At 52.3% G+C, this 18,568-nt stretch overlaps 9 protein-coding genes across 9 annotated transcripts; 2 read left to right on the plus strand and 7 right to left on the minus strand.

Annotated features, from left to right (window-relative positions):
- Positions 1-660: 660 nt before the first annotated feature.
- ALT_4885 (NAD-dependent epimerase/dehydratase family protein) lies at positions 661-1,665 on the minus strand (the record flags this gene model as incomplete). Its single annotated transcript, XM_033562903.2, has 1 exon — positions 661-1,665. The coding sequence occupies one exon, from the start codon at positions 1,663-1,665 to the stop codon at positions 661-663; it is 1,005 nt and encodes a 334-aa protein (XP_033418794.2).
- An 882-nt stretch (positions 1,666-2,547) lies between these two features.
- On the minus strand, positions 2,548-3,884 carry ALT_4886 (uncharacterized protein; the record flags this gene model as incomplete). Its single annotated transcript, XM_089599821.1, has 5 exons — positions 2,548-2,689; positions 2,745-3,028; positions 3,079-3,188; positions 3,240-3,321; positions 3,369-3,884. 5 exons carry the CDS (start codon positions 3,882-3,884, stop codon positions 2,548-2,550), a joined length of 1,134 nt encoding a protein of 377 aa, XP_089455698.1.
- A 452-nt stretch (positions 3,885-4,336) lies between these two features.
- ALT_4887 (isocitrate lyase/PEP mutase family protein) lies at positions 4,337-5,456 on the minus strand (the record flags this gene model as incomplete). The annotated part of the gene is made up of 4 exons (XM_089599822.1): positions 4,337-4,612; positions 4,666-4,989; positions 5,048-5,352; positions 5,399-5,456. 4 exons carry the CDS (start codon positions 5,454-5,456, stop codon positions 4,337-4,339), a joined length of 963 nt encoding a protein of 320 aa, XP_089455699.1.
- Positions 5,457-5,823: 367 nt separating this feature from the next.
- Positions 5,824-7,308, minus strand: ALT_4888 (acyl-CoA dehydrogenase family protein; the record flags this gene model as incomplete). The annotated part of the gene is made up of 5 exons (XM_089599823.1): positions 5,824-5,989; positions 6,040-6,331; positions 6,388-6,475; positions 6,524-6,838; positions 6,895-7,308. The coding sequence occupies 5 exons, from the start codon at positions 7,306-7,308 to the stop codon at positions 5,824-5,826; spliced, it is 1,275 nt and encodes a 424-aa protein (XP_089455700.1).
- A 996-nt stretch (positions 7,309-8,304) lies between these two features.
- On the plus strand, positions 8,305-9,818 carry ALT_4889 (aldehyde dehydrogenase family protein; the record flags this gene model as incomplete). Its single annotated transcript, XM_033562907.2, has 3 exons — positions 8,305-8,322; positions 8,367-9,146; positions 9,192-9,818. The coding sequence occupies 3 exons, from the start codon at positions 8,305-8,307 to the stop codon at positions 9,816-9,818; spliced, it is 1,425 nt and encodes a 474-aa protein (XP_033418798.2).
- A 72-nt stretch (positions 9,819-9,890) lies between these two features.
- Positions 9,891-11,303, minus strand: ALT_4890 (SDR family oxidoreductase; the record flags this gene model as incomplete). Its single annotated transcript, XM_089599824.1, has 5 exons — positions 9,891-10,100; positions 10,174-10,237; positions 10,281-10,796; positions 10,852-10,946; positions 10,995-11,303. 5 exons carry the CDS (start codon positions 11,301-11,303, stop codon positions 9,891-9,893), a joined length of 1,194 nt encoding a protein of 397 aa, XP_089455701.1.
- A 385-nt stretch (positions 11,304-11,688) lies between these two features.
- Positions 11,689-12,399, minus strand: ALT_4891 (uncharacterized protein; the record flags this gene model as incomplete). The annotated part of the gene is made up of 2 exons (XM_033562909.2): positions 11,689-12,234; positions 12,286-12,399. 2 exons carry the CDS (start codon positions 12,397-12,399, stop codon positions 11,689-11,691), a joined length of 660 nt encoding a protein of 219 aa, XP_033418800.2.
- A 1,673-nt stretch (positions 12,400-14,072) lies between these two features.
- Positions 14,073-15,179, minus strand: ALT_4892 (glycoside hydrolase family 88/105 protein; the record flags this gene model as incomplete). The annotated part of the gene is made up of 1 exon (XM_033562910.2): positions 14,073-15,179. One exon carries the CDS (start codon positions 15,177-15,179, stop codon positions 14,073-14,075), a length of 1,107 nt encoding a protein of 368 aa, XP_033418801.2.
- A 649-nt stretch (positions 15,180-15,828) lies between these two features.
- On the plus strand, positions 15,829-17,676 carry ALT_4893 (putative transporter C460.05; the record flags this gene model as incomplete). Its single annotated transcript, XM_033562911.2, has 5 exons — positions 15,829-16,176; positions 16,248-16,525; positions 16,574-17,092; positions 17,147-17,358; positions 17,435-17,676. 5 exons carry the CDS (start codon positions 15,829-15,831, stop codon positions 17,674-17,676), a joined length of 1,599 nt encoding a protein of 532 aa, XP_033418802.2.
- Positions 17,677-18,568: the final 892 nt, after the last annotated feature.

Genomic DNA, 18,568 nt, shown 5'->3' on the forward strand with positions numbered 1-18,568 from the left:
CCGAGGAAGCGCCAGTATAGCGTTGGGACGGGGGTAGGTTCTCAAGGAGACGAACCGCACCCGACCCTTTGGAGATATGACACGAGACAGGCTAGTTTTCGGCATAATGACAGCTGCCGTTTAATACGAGCAGGTAAACTCCCAGGTTCTATCATCAAAGCTGGCATATAGCCAGGGTATATGTATATGATATGTATATGTGGGCCCACTGTTTGGCCGGGGGTGGCAATTCCCGGGTTCGGGTGACGTAACTATTGGCAGCCCTACCAGGGCACCGAGCTGATATTCTTCCTGTGAATCTTGGTTAGAATGCTAATGTTTGGATGCAAGTCCAGTCTGTGGATTCGGAGAATATGTACCAGAGAACACTTGAAAGGCTATGTGAAGGGCTGGGACCGGTCCATGCATCCACCGCCTGACAGTAAACAATCCAGCGTTCAGCCTCGGTGTTAGATCCAATATCAACTTCTGCTCATAACGTAGCTATAGGATCTCAATATACCATTTCTGACAGCTAACGAGTGGTGTCTAACTCGGATATCCGCCTCCCTTCTCAACCTCACCAATCAACAAACGATGCAGTCCAATCCAACCTATCATTGCTCGTCCTTTCTGGAAAAGAGGTAGTATGATGTGATGACCTCTACTTCTGATATAAATCTATCGCTTTGTATACACCCCAGTGCTCACAGCATGGTACCCTTTCCTGCCTACCTTCGCCGTCAATTCACTCCTCCACTCTTTGCCCATTGCCAACCTCTCCACCGTCTCTTCAAATGTATACTGTGGCTCCCATCCCAGCTCCCTCATCGCCTTGCTCGAATCGTACACCCGGTCAATCCGCGGCAGATGCTTCCACCCCTTCTTCTCAAACACGGCATCTAATCCCGGACACATCTCGTTAAACACCTCTGCGGGGTTACGGTTAAGCCTGTCGAGCGTGTGCGCATCATTCCTGAAGAGCGGCGGCGCGCTGATGATGTACTTCCCCCAGCGAATATCCCTGGCTTTCTTCATCGCGCAGACCGACGCCCGCACAATATCCTCAAGATCGCATCTGCGATACGCCAGCTCCAAAACCTTCAGATTCTCGTCGCCCATGGCCGCGCGGCGTCCCTCGTCGTCGTCCTCCTCAGGGAAAAAGCGGCTCGTGCGGAGGACCAGCACCGGCATGCCGCTCTGCTTCTGGATCAGGGCGCAGAGATCCTCCGCTGCGACCTTTGTCACGCCGTAGATGTTTTTGGGTTCCGGGACGACGGTTTCGTCGATCCATGCGGCGGGGAATCCCGGCTCGGGACTGAGTGCCATGCCGAATGTGCTGGTCGTGCTGAAGAAGATGAAGCTCTCGATCTGGTGGGTATATTTGGCTGATTCTTCGAGGAGGACTAGCGTTCCGAGAATATTCGTTGAGACAAAGTCCTCATTTTTATGGCTGCAGATGTGTGGCTTGTGTAATGTTGCAGCGTGGAGGACGTGCTTGATGGGGTGGGTCTTCAAGATGGAGGCGATGAAAGCTCGATCCGTAATAGATCCTACACTTGTGGTGGTGGAGGAAGGCAGGATATCAATGCCAAAAGGCGTGAAGCCGAGTGAAGGAAGCGAGAGCATGAGAGCAGTGCCGAGGTGGCCTGCTGAGCCGGTGACAAGGACATCATATGAAGACATTGATCTCGTAATTTGTCGGGCTGGGACAGGTATATACAATTGCTCCTCCAATTGGTCTCTGCAGACGCAACAGAGTCACTAAGCAGGAAGTAAACCGATTGAAATTTCGTCCGGGACTTTATATTTAATAATCATGTGATTGACTATATACAAGAACCGAGTTTAACCTCCCGTTCCATATTAACTAACTATTGAATATCTGTGACTCATACTGCTGCTGTCACTTCGGCTACTCGAATCGCTTATTAATCATCCATATCCTGAGACGAACCAACTTTACCAACACGTCGTAGGAAGGATCTGGCACTCCTTATGAACTTTAGTTATCTGCCCTATATCGTCTGTATGAATCTGTATGAATTGGGTTGGGAATTATCCAGGACTCGCCGCTTACCGTCTCTGACACCTTTGGCGCCATTCAAGATGGGACACAACACATTACGTAAATTGTCGGAACCACCCATGACTAGACAGTAGAAAAGTTGGATATGTAAATGTAGCAAAAGAGAGAAGCTGCTTCATTATATCAACCTGAGTCGCTGCAAGTTGCAATGAGAGGTCCATTAATAGCGCAGAGGGAGGGCTTCTACAAGGATGTCTTGATCAAGTGACTCTTTGACATTAACTGAGAGTTTATGTTATTCAAGCTCAGGTTGAGAAGCAGGAAATGAACCTTATTTAGATACATCAAATAAGCGTCTTTGGAGGAGCTATTTCCCTACCAATGGCAATATGATGTATAGCTTGCGTGGTATGCAAGAAATCTCACGAGGAAGATTAAGACGACAAACACACATATCCCTGCGACTATAACATACATCATAAGGACCAAAATCCATACTGATTGCCAATCCGACATCGTTTGCTTAATTGATGATGTCCTCAGCGTGCTTCTCCGTGAGACTGCTGAGCATCGTCGGAAAGAACGAGATCGACTTCTTGATCGAGGACATCGAGAATATGCTCGGGAGGGAACACCGGCTTCCAGCCAATTTTGAGGCCATTTCTTGCTTCCAAAAGACATCTGTGGGAAAACGAGTTACTCTTGTTGCCTTTGGCCCGGGAAGGGATTCACATACTCGCCACCAATTTGGACCGCGACCATTTCTTTCGGTGAGTCGAGCGCGCCAGCCATAGCACCTAGAATATCATCGTTGGCCGAATGGACAGCACTGTCCTCGAGGAGGCCTCTTTTGAAAAGTGCCGTGGCAATGGATGCGTAAACGTCTTTCCATCTAACCCGACCGCTCGCCGGGAGGTAGTAACCATTTCGACCGTGGGGGATATCCTCAGATGACAGTATCTTCCGCAGTATCTCGACGTACAACATGGTGTTGTCAAGCAAATGGCAGACCGGCCAAGCCTGTCACCGGGAGATTAGTTCTGGATGCCATTGCGTGGGAGATTACTCACCCAATCGTCTCGTTCATTCGGATTGTACACTCTCCTAGTTGCTCTGGCTGCTCTCACGATAGCAGCTGTTTGGATCGACACCTTGTTCCCGAATCCTTCTCCTTTACCATCTGTGCTGATGGTCAGTTCCTGGCTCTGCATGCTAAGGCGCAATAACTTACAAACCACGCAGGGGGAGAATATGTAACTTTTCACACCGAGAGATTCGCTCAGCTCTATAATTCGATTGTTTGTTTCCACGCCCTAAGACGTGGTGAGATTGAGAAAAGCTGATAGATTGTCAGACTAACCTGTTGCATGAGCGGGAGCGAGGACCGCTGAGACTTCTGAATCTCGTATAAGTTGGGGTCATCGTCGAAAAGGAGATGATCAATTGGAGCACCAGCATGGTTCGAGAACGCCTTCGCTCCACTGGTCTGGATCTCGCAATAAGAGTCAGCAGCTGGCAAGTAAGATACCCAAGGAGGAGAACTTGCATGAAGAAAATGCACATCCTGTCCAGTCGTCTTGCGCAGTTCCGCCAACGCTTTGATAAAGGACTCCTGACTGCTCGACTTGATTGCATCGACCAGAAAGAAGACGACATTTATTCTGTTTTGCAAGATGATGTCGCGCACACTGGTGTCGTCCTGCATATCAAATTGCAGGGGTTCGGCGAAGTACTGCTTCACTGCCTCGGCCTGGGCGTCTGATCGCACGAATGCAAACAGTTTGTGGTATTTGGGGAGGTCTGCGCTTTCTAACTGGTTCAAGAGCGTGCCTCCCAGGTAGCCTGAGCCACCGGTGATAAGAATGTTATATTCCATGGCGGGAGATAATTGTCGGGTTGTACAAGCACTGATTGTCGAGAGGTGGACAGGTGATGGCTCGAAGATGTCGCACAAACTGAGGAATACGGGAGTACGCGTGTGGTGAACTTATATTCTCAATGATAGAACGGAGTAATCACTGACGAAGGAGAGTCGAGGATTGGTAAAGATTGATAATCGACGCGAGTAGCATCGGAGACTTTCTATTCGTCCGCTTTTGTCAGTGCCGGCGCTATACTCGACCGAAGATTAATTAGAGTCACCATGACCATCACTAATATTCAACTGCGGCAATTTCATTTGTCATTCCGCTGAAAATATGGACTCCCATTATCGGGACCAAAGCGACTATGCTGGTGATACGCTCGAGAGAAAGGAGACTGGGGATCGGGTGAACAAAAGATGTCTAGGTCTGCCACTCAATTGGATATGCATTATTAGGACGACCTTCAACTCTCCTCCTGAGCTGCTTTTCCTCCAGTTTGCTTCTCGCTAGAATTGCTAATTCTAGCATCAAACTCCCACGCCTCGCTCAACCCAACCTGGTCGAAGAAATCTTTGATCGTCTGGCCCTTGCACGCTTCAAGGTCCGTTCCCGTGGCTTTCAGAGCACCATACGGCCTTTGCATGGTCAGCATCGCAGGAATAAACCAGGTACACGGGTAGATCGCCGCCCGAAAGCCAAGCCGATTGCACTCTGATATATTCAAGTTGGGAGTGAGGCCCTGCATGCCATCTGTCAGCACACCGCTGTACATTCTCTCATTCGAGACTTTACATTTGGAAGGACATTGATCAGAATGAGCACATCTCCCATCTCCTTGACCAGGGTCCGAGACTCGTCCTCGGTGCGCGGGGATTCCATAAAGACCATATCGCCCCCAGCAGTTACAGCAGCCTTGAGCCGCTTGATTCCATCATGGAAGGCCTCAGACCCGCCATTTGCACCGCCAAACTTCTTAGCTTGCCGCGCATCAGTCCGCGCGATGATGACAAAGTCCGGATCCTGGCGTGCCTCGACCGCGCTGCGAACGCGCTCAATGAAGACTTCCAGGTCCACGACGTCTTTGCCTTGGAGCTGGCCACACCGCTTGGGAAAGACCTGATGTGGGTTGCAGTCAATACGGACAACGTACATGAGATTGTGGGACCTGTCATACCTGGTCCTCGATGTGGAGGCCCGCAATTCCCGCGTGCTCGTACAGTCGCACGGTGCGAGAAATGTTGAGCGGTCCGCCGAAACCGGTGTCCGCATCGGCGATGATAGGTAGCGCTGTATCTGTATGCAGCGCGAGCATCCGCCCCAGCTGGAAGAACTCTGTCTGGGTCATGACAGACAGGTCTGGTTCGCCGCAGTACGAGCCTGTGGCACCGCTGCCGGCCAGGTACAGAAAGTCGAACCCGATCTGGCTTGCAACACGTGTTGAGATCCCATCAAAGACCCCGGGTCCGATGAGGCATTTCCCTGGTATCCATGTTAGGGCATTGGATAAGGGACGGCATGGACGTACCTTGCTTCAAGGCTTCCCGAAATCGCCTTGTTGGTCTGTTATTTCGGATGGTACTCATCTTTCCTGAGTTACGAGACGGTACCAGAGCTTACAATGGGCTGGAGCAGAATAATCAATGGTACAGAGGGCATTCACCCCGAAGTCTGGAAAGGAAGAAGAGGAATGAAGTCATCATGACAGAGGAACGGACACATCAGTATACTTGCTTGGTTGTTCTTAGTGTCAGAAGAAGATTGACTCTGCTTGGTTCACTGAGATGCTTAAATTAAGATTGCTGGTCGATAAAATGATATCAATTTCCTCTTTCAACCTGACTTCGTAGTTCCCATAGCTGCAGTACAGGGCCGTGGCTGCGACATAATAAGATAGTGAAAGACCGAAGAAGAGCCATATGCAAAAAGCATACCGTCACATGCAATGATCTACTAGTTATCGAATCCGAACGTCGTCCCCCACGGCTGATATCCTTCTTCAAGGAATAGATCCTGCAGTGCCCGTCTGCGGATCCCCACATTCCCTCCGTCAAAAATAGGCAGAACAAGCGCAGTAGCGAGGAGGGAAGCAAATGGCGTTTCAAGGTTATACGCCGACCTTCAAGCAGCGTTAGTCTGTGCAGACGAGATCAAGTTTGAAATACGTACACTCCCACCGCATTGATCGCGTCTAGACACGACTGCACCGCTGCATCGGAGCAATGTACCTTGGCCAGGAGCGCATGCTCCCGGCGCTGCGCATGCTCACCAGGACCCTGGGTCAAACAGTGCGCTGCTTTCCACGTCAGATACCGCGATGTCTCTGTCCGCATTTTGATATTGATCAGGAGGTCCGCGACGGACTGACGTTGGGCGATGGGGACGGTGCCACCGCGTGTATCATGAGAGAAGGCCAGGGTCGCATCGAATACGGCTCGTTGGATCCCGACACCCATTGCTCCTACGAGCATTGCTGTGGATGTCAGCTGGATCTCTCCTGAGGTGGACAATACGAACCCGAGATCTCAAAGGAGTGTAGCACGATGGGAGCACCGGTGCCTGGCGCGCAGAGCACGTTTTCGACTGGGACTCGGAGGTTCGTGTACTTTCTCTTCAGTGTCATTCGTAATGTAGAGGAAAGAACCAAACCTACCCTGATATGGGGCCCTGAGGTAGCTTTGTGCCCCGCCGTCTCGACATGTTTGAGGACCTGGAAGCAGTCCGGTCCGTTTCTCTGGATATCCTGGCGAGTAACCAGCAGAATCATGATGAGGTCCTGAGGACAGGCAGCCCGCGCAACCACGTCCTCATCAACGCATCGACACACCACGCAGCTCAGATCGGCGCCTCGAAAGTCCCAGCCTGCGGAGTTGGTCGCCCATATCTTTTCACCGTTCAGAACCCACTCATCTCCCTCCCGGCGTGCTGTTGTTTGCAATCCAGGCGCTCCAGGTTCCAGCCAATTTGCCTAAGACGTGATCAACATAATCATACAAGAGCCTGAAAGACGGGCGGAATGCATACCACGCCGGCAGGCTCCGAAAACACCAACGAAGCAAGCGGTGCCTCCTCGCTTGCAAGGAAGGGATCCAAGAATTTCTGAATTGACGGCCGATAAGCCAGCGCGACAGGAGTCAAGCCCAGTCCAGTTCCGAAAATGGTTAATGAAGCGGATGCCTCGACGGCGTAGAACTCCTCTACTAGGATCGCAGCCTCGACCAAATTAGTACTGCTGCCCCCGATCTGGGCCGGCACCTGGGCCTTGATGAGATTCGCCTTGACTGCGGCCGCATAGATAGGCCGGAGACTCTGAAATCGCTCTTCGGGGGTTGAGAGCTCAGAATATATTGCTTGAGCGCCGGCTAAGTGGGCAGCTGCAAAGCTGCGTGCTGCCGCTCTTGTTTGCTGTTCGGAGTTGGAGAGGGTGAAGTCGACCATGGTGTCGTGCGACGTTTAATGTAATCGTCTCCTGGTCGAAAAACGGAAAGTTCATGCCACGATAGATGCTTATTTATGTTGTATAAAACTGGACCATCCCCGCCAGCGCAGTCTGATATCTACCCCTCTTGCACTACCAGGCGACATGCAGCATTCTTTAAGATCACGTCAGATTTTAGCTTATAATTTAACTGCATAAACACTCATTAAGGGTAAGATAATAGGGACTCGTGCAAGTGCTGACTGAGAAACCCCTCTTTCGATGTCGATCTTTGTTAGACTCAGAGGATGTTGAAATGTTGCCAATCAGATGTGCCATGAGAGGCGAGACACCACTTGCTGTCTAACATGTATAAATCGCACAAGATTGTATGATGTATAGATGGTGTCCCTGTTAAAGAAAATAGTCAAGAACCACCTTATTCTCAATCATACCCTCAACGCTTTTACTCATTTCTTATGCAGCCGTCTCGCAGGCAAAGGCACATTTACTCAAGTTCTTTCCTGCAGGATCTCAATGTAGTGGTACAACTACATGGCACATATTGAACAGAAACAAAAACCCCACCTACACTATACTATGACTGCCCCGCCATGGATTATGTGGAGTTGTCAACCGCATGAGGCAGCACACAACTGCTTTTTCATACATATTCAATTAATCATGAATTCATGATTTGAGAACCTTATTATTCGAATTCTTCGAGATCAACTCCCGTCATTAACATCCGTAGCTGGTCGGATTGCCGGCCTCAACACCGATTGGATTGCCCCGCACAGCATCAAAGATACTATCGCCGACTATGCCACAACAGTATGGAATACCCTAAACTAATCGCTCAGAAAACTAGTGCATGATTGACGATGGGCTAGGCGAGGGCTGAATGAGGGGACAACTCTTGCTGAGCAACGTACTTAAGGCTCATCTTCCGGCCCGAGAATAGTTTCGCCCTTCCAATCCATTCTACTACTCTATCAACGCATCAATCCATCATCATGTCCTTGGACTTTACGGTACTCGTTCTCACCCCTCAGTAGTTGTCCGCTAACAAGTTCAGACCTTCCACAATGTGATCAACAACGAGTTGACCGCCACCTCGCAAACCCGTCACGGCATCAACCCTGCAAACAAACAACCCAACCCCGAGGTTCCCGTTTCGACTCAACAAGATCTCGATCGCGCTGTTGATGCCGCTCGCCAAGCGTTCCGAAAATGGTCCAAGACCTCGTTCGACGAGCGTCGCACCGCCCTCAACGCCTTTGCCGACAAGATCGAAGCAAACAAGGACGCACTGGCTCGGCTCATGACGCAGGAACAAGGCAAGCCGCTCAGCCAGTCCACCGTCGAGGTCGGAATGGCCGTGCAGTGGGCTCGAACCATCCCCACTATCGAAGTTCCCGAAACGGTCATTGAGGACACAGACGAACACAAGATCATCCAGCGGTACACCCCCATCGGCGTCTGCGGGGCCATCGTGCCGTGGAACTTCCCCGTCCTGCTGGCCGTCGGCAAGATCGTCCCCGCCGTGTACACGGGGAACACCGTGATCGTCAAACCCTCCCCGTTTACGCCGTACTGCGGTCTGAAGCTTGCCGAGCTGGCGGCGCAGTGCTTCCCGCCCGGTGTGGTGCAGGCATTGAGCGGAGGCGACGACCTCGGCCCTATGATCACGGAGCACCCGAGCATCGACAAGATCAGCTTCACCGGCTCAATACTCACGGGGAAGCGCGTCATGGCGAGTTGTGCGAAGACCCTGAAGCGGGTGACGCTGGAGCTGGGAGGGAACGACCCGGCCATCATCTGTGACGATGTCAATATCGATGCGGTCATTCCAAAGGTATGTACCTCGTTTGTAGCTGATGCACACTCCTGACGGTCGCAGATCGGGATCCTCTCCTTCCTCTGCTCAAGCCAGATCTGCATGATGGTCAAGAGGCTGTACGTGCACGAGAAGATCTACGACGAGTTCCGGGAGAAGTTTGTGGCGTTTGTGGGATCGCTCAAGGTGGGCGACGGCACCGAGCCCGACGTCTTCTTCGGCCCCGTGCAGAACAGCATGCAGTACGATAAGGCCAAGGATCTCTGGCAGAGCCTGTCCACAGAAGGTCTCAAGACCGCCCTCGGCGGAACCATCCAGGACTCGGCGGGCTACTTCGTCCCCCCGACCATCGTCGATAACCCTCCCGAGTCGGCCCGGGTCGTGCAGGAAGAGCCGTTTGCACCGATCCTGCCGATGCTGAAGTGGTCGGATGAGGACGATGTCATTGCGCGGGCGAATGGCACCGACACAGGGCTGGGGGCATCAGTATGGAGCAAGGATATGACGCGAGCGCGTCGCATAGCGGATCAGCTCGAGTCGGGGAGCGTGTGGATCAACTCGCACTTTGACGTGTCGCCCAAGGCGCCGTTTGGGGGACACAAGACCAGCGGGATTGGCACGGAATGGGGACTGAATGGGTTGACGGCGTATTGTAACTCCCAGACCTTGTGGGTGAAGCCAAGTCTTTAGCCTTATGCAGTCATATCTTCAATGCTATCATGAACATTTCTCGATCAATCTTCATGACAATGCCTGACGTAGCTACTCCACCGGCCAGCGAGGCTGCACACGCTCCGTCAAGCCGGCCCGAGTTAGCAACCCCCGACTGCGTTGCTGTGCCTCGAGCACAATCTCTGCCTCGTCCATGGTCAACAGCTCCCCGTTCTGAACCAGTATCCGCCCATCCACCACCACGACATCGAGGAGTCGACAGTGATGATGATTGTGTGGGTGTACAGCATCTCGAGAGACCTTTAGTCAATCACTGAAGTTGAAAGCGACCCGAACAACATATTGACCGTATATATCTCTTGTTCCTCTCTACCGCTCCATCCATCATGTTGATGAGCAGAGACCTCCAGCATGGGCGCGAAGATGGGCGAGACTGACTGCCTCGATGTCAATTGAGCGATTATGTATAACGCTACCTACTTGTTGACATAATTCTGATGCCAGGTATAATCCCGATTCTCCAACAAAAACCCCCGAATCGCCTCCCGCGGCGTCGTGGGCTCCCGGCCCAGCACCTCCTTCATCAACGGATCAGTGTGGCTGATTTCCCCTTGCGCAATACTCCCATACCAGCTCACGAGCGCCTGGAAGAACTCGGCGGGCTTGCCTCCCTGGTCATTCTCTGCGCTCAGGCGCACATACTCCTCTGGAGAGACTATTTGAAATCGGACGTTCCGGCCCGTCGTCTCGTTAATCACGTCCACTGCCTCGGCGAAACTGATGGTCTCCCCTGCTGCGAGGAGGACGATCTCGTTCTCGTGCCCACCCTGGAGCATCAATCGGGCGTTTGCTTCGCCGAGCTCTTTTCGCAGAGTGAAAGCGCAGCGTCCGTCTGCGGGGAGGGACACGGTGGTGGTATCGGGATACCAGTTCATGAACAGTGGGAATGCATCAGCGTAGACTCCCTCGCGGATGGAGGTGAATGTGATTCCCGATCTGAGCTGGTTAGTGGACTGTACATTTCGAACGTCAAGGTCGTAGCGTATCTTACTCTCTGAGTAAATCTTCCGTCTGGAGATGGGCTTGCTGAATGGCCGCTTTGGAATCGGATTTCAGGCCCCCGAATGCGAGCGACGTGTACCACACCTATGAAGTTAGCAATTACACTGCCTGCGTTGATGCCACAGAACATACATGTTTGACACCCGCTCTCTTGGCAGCCTCCACGAAATTCCGATGCTGCTTGATGCGCTTCTCATTGTCAAAGACATTGGTACTGACAAAGAAGAGATTCTCGACACCCGGAAAGGCTGCGTCCAGCGTGCGCGGGTCATCGTAGTCTACATGGCGAAAGGCAATTCCTCGTTCTTCGAATTGTTTTCGATTCGATTCCCTCGACGAGGCGGCTGCGTATTCTGACGAGGGACGGTTGGCTTCGAAGTAGGCGAGGACCTCTTTGCCGAGGCCGCCTGTGGCTCCGGTGATGAGATATTTGAGAGTCATGGTCGTCCTTATTAGTTGGTTGGCATAGGTAAAGGACTACTCGTGATTTACTCATGTCTGATGTGGGCATAGTTTTATAGTTGTTATTGGGAGATGATTTATAATCAACTCGGGGTGGAATGCGACGCGGTGATTCGTAAGCAGCAGGGGTGCTGTGGATGTTGAAGCCAATGACGATGCACGACGGGCCAACTACCGCCATATAGAATCGGATCGAATGGCAGCTAAGAAGGACTGTCCATAATAAGGACATTTTACGTAAATAGTTGATGGCTGTATTCTCTTCTTGATGACACCGAACCTAACCAAACTTGTGATAATGTGGACCCAGCATTACTAGTGCACGAAAGCCAAACGATGACATCTTCACAACTCTCCGTTCAATTCAAATCTCTTCGTCACAGATGAGCTCCATCCCACGAACTTCCCGAATAGTATTCATCAGCCGAAACACATTCTTATTCAACGACCGGATCGCCTTTAGCAGCTCGTCCCTCTCTTGTCTCGACGATCCAGATCCAGCATTTTCCTTGGTAGGTGTTTCCTCTTCATTCTTGCACTCATACGCCTCCAGAGCATTCTTGATCCCAGCACATGCCCTCCGTCGCGCACCACCAGTGAGTTTCTGCGCCGCGGAGAGCGGACCGTAAAAGTGATTCGGAAGCGCACTGCATTCCGCACCGGCTCGGCTGCAGGAACGACACTTCCCGAGGGCAGTGTCGCGGTGGCAGATGGCCCAGTCGTCCTCGGTCCATTTCTTGACGCACCGGAGACAGGGCGAGTAGTTTGCGATCACGGACCCGGTGGAGATCAGTGGAGGAACTGTAGGAGCGGCGCGGCGAGCAGCTGGGGCTGGGACCGGGGCGGGAGCGGCCGAACGGGTGGATCTCGGACGAGCTGGAGATGGTGGGTGACTGGGGATCTGGCTGAGCTGTTGTCATGTCAGAATGATTCGGGAGATCTTCTTGGTTGATGTACTTACCACAATGGGCTCATCCGAGTCGCTGTTTTCGGGCTTTGTGCGCCGGGGTCTCTTCCTGTCTGATCCTGCCGGACCACTAACCGCTGCGCGTCTCTTCTTGGACTGATCCGTCATGTTGGTTTGAATTCGGTATGTGAAGACCTCTAAAGAGATAAAGCAGGCGTAACAGAAATATTTGGCAAGCCAGAGAGTTTTCGACGAGAAATCTTTACTATTTATGCGGCCGTTGCAAAGAACGTCACTTTTCTATTCACGAATGGAAGCAACTATTGTCGGATGCATTAGATCAAACATCATTTGCTCTTCAATTTGGTGTCGTGATGCTTTTCCCTATTCAGCTCGATCCAACAATAGGGGCCGTGGGCCGTCGTATTGATAACTCTGGCGGCATTCGACGGAACAAAGAAAACCACCGCGTAAAGCGTACAAAGACTGGTTGACACTGGACAACTCAGATATCCTTTGACATGTCGTGAAATTGATCCTAAATTAGATTCCTCATTCATCGCGTAAAGTCTGCAGCGGAACCTTCAGGCAGCTGGCGGCCTCTCAGTGCGGATGTCGACAATGCAACGTTCAGCAGTAGGATTGGCCACACTAGATGCAAATAAACCTTTGTCAACTATTCTGAGCCACATGGAAGAAATTGAACGGGCTCTTTTATCCCATTTCCCATGCCTGACCGCTCAAGTTTGCCCTCAAGGAATTCATGGCGCAACCACCGTGTGGGGAAAAGGATCCTAGGCTTAGAGGTGAACCAAGTCTCATTGATTGCCCGTAAAGAAACCGCCTTGTTCAGCGCGTCTGACGTCCGAACACTTTGCTAGTTGCGGTAGTAAAACCTGCGCAGGTGGTCAACGAGGCCATTCGAAGCTGAGGATCGGACCATTGGGTTGTGTGGTGAATACGGCCTGATTGATGGTGTTGTTTGATTCAGTAGGTGATTGCGTTCGCTATGTTCGTAGCTGAGTAGCGACGCGTCGTGTGATGCTGAGACACTTGTCGTCGAGAGAATCGAATCCGCAAATTACCAGCAGAGACTCAATCGAGCATGACATACACTAATGCAGCTTCAGAAAGGTGTCCAAAGTAGCAACAGCGTAGAGAACGTGCCGTGCTATGCATATAGTGACATGTAGAGCCAGGCTCATTGATATGCTCGGATCAAAGCATGTTTGCATCTGTTGTGGTGGACTGTCAATGTCCAACTGCTGGCAAGCCTAGTAATCACGTGGTTCTATGGGTGCCGGTACAGGCTCCAACACAATGAGTGGAATTCTCCCGACACCCTTTGCTCGTGTGAATCAGTTTACAAGGGCTCGGTCTTGTAGCTCTTCGAGGTTAATTGGACTGTTCTGGGTCTGCATAGTTCGTCTTCCCGTTTCCGACGTTCCTGAAGCTATTCGGAATCCTTTTCCGTCTCCGATGGCCAGTCCCAATGTCCTCACCCGAGCTCAACTTTAATGTACATCTCAAATACCCCCATGGACAGTGGCGGTAGAAAACTGTGGAATTTCCAATCAATTTGGTCTTTACTATCGACTTGCGGAGAGGCTGCAGTGCTGCACTTCACAAACTGCCCGTATGATGCTCTCCATCGATGATAACTACATCCAGTCAGGAATTCTCTACGTACCACGGGGAACGAGTCGATAAAAATGTCTGTCTTTATCAATCATGCAAGACTGACACATGAATTTCCTCTCAGAGAACTATATACAAGGTCAAGTTTTTCCGGCAACCAATCTATCAATGCGGCTCATCATAAGATAACAAAAGAACTGAACCTATAAACATGTCCGCAGATACTCTCCCAACGCCATGATTGCCATCGCTTGTCCGTATGGCATCGCCGTCAGCGGAATGTCCTTGTAGAACTGCAAGCAATCACCCATTCCCGTGCCGAAGCTGGTATTCTGAAGCTCGCCGTGCTCGTCCACCGCGCTCATCACAGCCGCAATCGCTTTCTCTGCGACGGGACGATACTGCGCGCCGATGTACCGCTTGCGGACGGCTTTTAAGATACCATACGCAAACCCCGCGGTCGCGGACGCTTCGACGTACGAGTCCGGATGGTCGAGGAGGGTATGCCAGAAGCCCGTGTCGCTCTCCTGCAGCCGCTGCAGGGCCTCGCACTGGGCCTCGAGCGTGTCGATGAGGTGGACGCGGATCGGGTCCGTTGGCTCGAGGTCAAGCAGCTCGATGATCTCGGGGATGACAATGGTGACCCAGCTGTTGCCACGGGCCCAGCGCGCGCGGGCAAAGTTGTGCCCTCCCTCCTCAAAGGTCCAGCCATGGAACCAGAGTCCTGTTTGGGTGTCGAAGAGATACTTGATGTGAACGAGAAACTGCCGCTTGGCCTCGGCAATGTACTCTGGACGGTTAAGGAGCTTGCCGATCTTGGCCAGTGGCAGGACGGTCATCATCAGCGTGTCGTCCCACAGCTGCTGGTAGTTCTCGGTCAAGTAGGTTGCGTGCTGCATGCCGCCGTATCGCGTGCGAGGCAGCTCGTACATGGCCCATTCGGCCCAGGCGTCCAGCCAGGGCAGGTAAGTCACGTTGCCCGTCTTCTCGTAGACGTACGCCAGTGTCAGGAAGACAGCCATGGTGTTGATGTTCTTGGTGGTGCCACCCTCGGCGAACCGCGCAGCAAACCAATCTTCAATGATGCGCAGGAGGGACTCATCGCCGGTCATCTCATAGTACTTCCAGATGCCGTACAGACCAATACCATGCGTCCACTCCCACCCATGCCAGGATTTAGTGTCAATGACCCGACCATCCTGTAGCCGCAGCAGGAACTTTCCTGTGGCGTCTTTGATGTTGACCAGGTTGTTGATGAGCTGCTTGACGGTCTGATGGACCTCGGTCTGCGAGGGTCTGTTGGAAGCCATTCTCGTTTATTTGTCTCTGCAGCAGTGGTCAATCAGCAAGCAGACTTTCTCTATTTACTTTCTCCAGGATATTAAAAGGCTGACTCGCTGCATCTGGCTATAAATCCTGCGGGGTGGATCCGGCCACTGATGATACGCGGAAGAAATGGGGGGAATTCTCCGCATGGGACGCAGCAGCCTTCGGGCCATCGACGCACCGAAACCCAACGCCAAGCAGGAGCCAATTCGAATCGAGAAGCGACGTTATTGGCCGTGTCTAAAGCGGTTACGGACAGGAGCTGTTGAGTGGTTGACCAGGCCAGTGTTCTCGGGCCATTCCACCCCGCTTACCTCTCAGATCCAGTTATGTCCAGTCAGTTGTCCCATGGGGAGGCGTTGCCAAGAAAGCCGGGGAAAAGAGTCAAGCCAGCCAGGAAACCATGCGCACCGTCGACTTGTGTTGCGACCGGGGTAATGATCTCTCGAATTGGCTGTTTGTCTGAGACTCGACAAGCCTGAGCTGCTTTCTCTTGATAAAAAGGCCAGAGATCCCCCGTGTCTTACTTCTCGGTCGGACCTCTCCCCCTGTGCTGCCGTATCTGTTTGCACCGCTCTCAAGCTTTGGTTTCTTTTTTGATTGCCATATTCCACAAGCTCTGAATCCACCGTCATGGCAGAAAAACTTGCTTCAAGTCCGGTGACTTCCAGCTCACCAGGAGCTGGAGATGACCCGAAGCACCCCAAGGACATCAACCATGTCGAACGGGTGTTGTCTGACGGGCTCATCAAGGACGAGGCCGACTACTCTCGGATGGACAAGGATCTCCAGGAGTATGTGGCTCGCGGACAGGTCAATGTCGATGAAGCAACCAGCAAGCGGTTGAAACGCATGATTGATCGCCGCGTGCTGATCATCATGATCTTCACCTATTTCCTCCAGGCTCTGGATAAGGGTACCTTGTCTTTTGCCTCTATCATGGGAATCCGTACCGATCTTCATCTACAGAATGGCCAGAAGGTGACTTTTTCTTCCCCTTTTTCACTAGAATATCTTATATGAGCGACGGATGCTAATGGCCATCGTTCTAGTACTCCTGGCTCACCACCTGTATCTACATCGCCGTCTTGATCGTCGAATACCCGACCAACTGGATCATCCAACGTGTTCCTATTGCCAAGTATCTGGGCATCAACATTTGTCTCTGGGGTACCGTGCTGGCTCTGCATGCCGTTAGCAAGAGCTTCACGCACATGGTCGTCCTGCGTACCCTGCTGGGTATCTTTGAGGCCTGCTGCCAGCCAACCTTCGTCTTACTGTCCAGTATGTGGTACAAGAGAGAAGAGCAGGCGGCGACCGTGACCTACTGGTATGTCAATCATACAACTCTAACATGAATGCTCCTGACAATCAGCAGGTACATGATGAACGGTGGTCAGCAGATCGTCGGCGGTCTGCTCGCATACTGCTTCAGTCTGATCGGCAAGGACAAGGCCATCCACTCGTGGCAGGCCCTGTTCATCACCTACGGCGTCATTTCCGTAATATGGGGTCTCTTCGTCATCTTCTGGATGCCCGACTCACCCATGCGCGCCAAGTGCTTCAACGAGGAGGACAAGCACCTGATGGTCGAGCGAGTCCGTGCCAATCAGACCGGTATGCAGAACAAGAAGTTCCGCGCCTACCAGATGTGGGAGGCCTTCCGCGACCCCCAGATGTACTGCTACTGCGCCATTCAGATCTTCACCACCCTGCCGACCAGCGGTCTCGGGGCGTTCGCCAACATCATCATCAGCGGCTTCAAGTTCACCGTGCTGCAGACCCAACTCCTGGCCATGGTGCTTGGTTTCTATATCATTATCGTCCTCCTGAGCTCCGCCTGGCTGGTCAAGAAGACCGGACAGAACCTGCTCGTCATGCTGGCCTTTGTCATTCCGTGAGTTTCCCTTTCTACTGCTAGCGTCCCATCCACTGACACCGTGACCTCCAGCTCCTACGTCGGAACCATCGTCCTCATGACCGTCGAGAACAAGAACATGGGCACCAAGGTCGGCCTGCTAATCAGCTACTACATCACCCTCTCCTTCTGGTCTGCCCAGACCCTCTGCCTCTCCATGGTCTCCCGCAACATCGCCGGCGCCACCAAGAAATCCACCGTCGTGGCAGCCACCTTTGTCTCCTGGGCCGTCGGCAACTCCATCGGTTAGTCCTCCCCTCCCAACCTAACCTAACCTCCTCACACAAAAGCAAACTCCAAACTGACATGAATCTCATCCAGGCCCCCAAGTCTTCCTCGACAGAGACGCCCCCCGCTACTTCATCGCCTTCGGCGTCCACCTCGGCTGCTACGTCTGCCTGACCATCGCCATCATCTTCCTGCGCTTCTGGCTCGTCCTCCAGAACAAGAGGAAGGCCCGTGTGCTGGAGGAGAGCGGCCTGTCCGCGGCGGATAACAACCTCACCCATGCCTTTGAGGACCGCACGGACCAGGAGAATTTGCATTTCCGGTATATCTACTAGGTGTTGTACTGGTTATGGTTATGACGGGTTTAATTTTGTACATGGGGGATGTTATTGATTGGTAATAGCACAGCGTTTAATGTTCCCGGATGTGTTTCATGTAGGGTAATCTTATACATTTGGACCCGCTCCACGGTCCTATCATACATTAAATGCGTGATTGGTTTTTTGACGACCTGGAACTGGTCAGTGGTGTAGAGTATACATAGACTTGCAAGTACCAAAGGCAGTTGCCGCAGTTGACACCCCGAGCTGCTCCGGTAGAGTGGAGAAGGCTAGGGCGTTCACAGCTTCCGAAATGGGATGTCTTCGCGACACGGCCAAGGCATTAGTTACTATTCAGTTCGTGTGAGTTTCTCACTGTCATATCTATTGAGTTACTATCCAGTTTCATGTGAATTAGCCAAATACTATCTGGTGTCTATTTATCAAACAGGTATACAGCCGCGGCTTGACTGCCGCTTCGCACTGTGGAGATCATATTCCTCGACCAACACCTCTGCGCAGGTCATACCGATCATATACGCGGGAACCTGCAAGTGGGTGCTCAGGAGACCTGGCACAACGCTCATGTCCGCCACGCGCAGATTCTCGATGCCGAACACGCGGAATCGACTGTCCACTGCCGCGTCCGCGTCACCGTGTCTGCCCACTCTGACTATCCCCACAATGTGCCAGACTGAACCGACGGTGTTCTTCCAGAACTCGAAGAGGCCATCGTCGGATTCGGACGGCGGCACAATCATTGGGGCCACGGTGTCTTTCTGGAATGACTCGTGCTTGGTCACTTGGAGCGCGTCGCGAAGTATCTCGATACAAGCGCGGCGATCAAAGGGATGGGAAAGAAATTTGGGATTAAACAACAGCGGGTCGTCTGGGTTCGACGATTGCA

This window comes from Aspergillus lentulus (genome assembly GCF_001445615.1).
Source record: "Aspergillus lentulus DNA, contig: Alt09, strain: IFM 54703, whole genome shotgun sequence".
NCBI classification, from domain to species: domain Eukaryota; kingdom Fungi; phylum Ascomycota; class Eurotiomycetes; order Eurotiales; family Aspergillaceae; genus Aspergillus; species Aspergillus lentulus.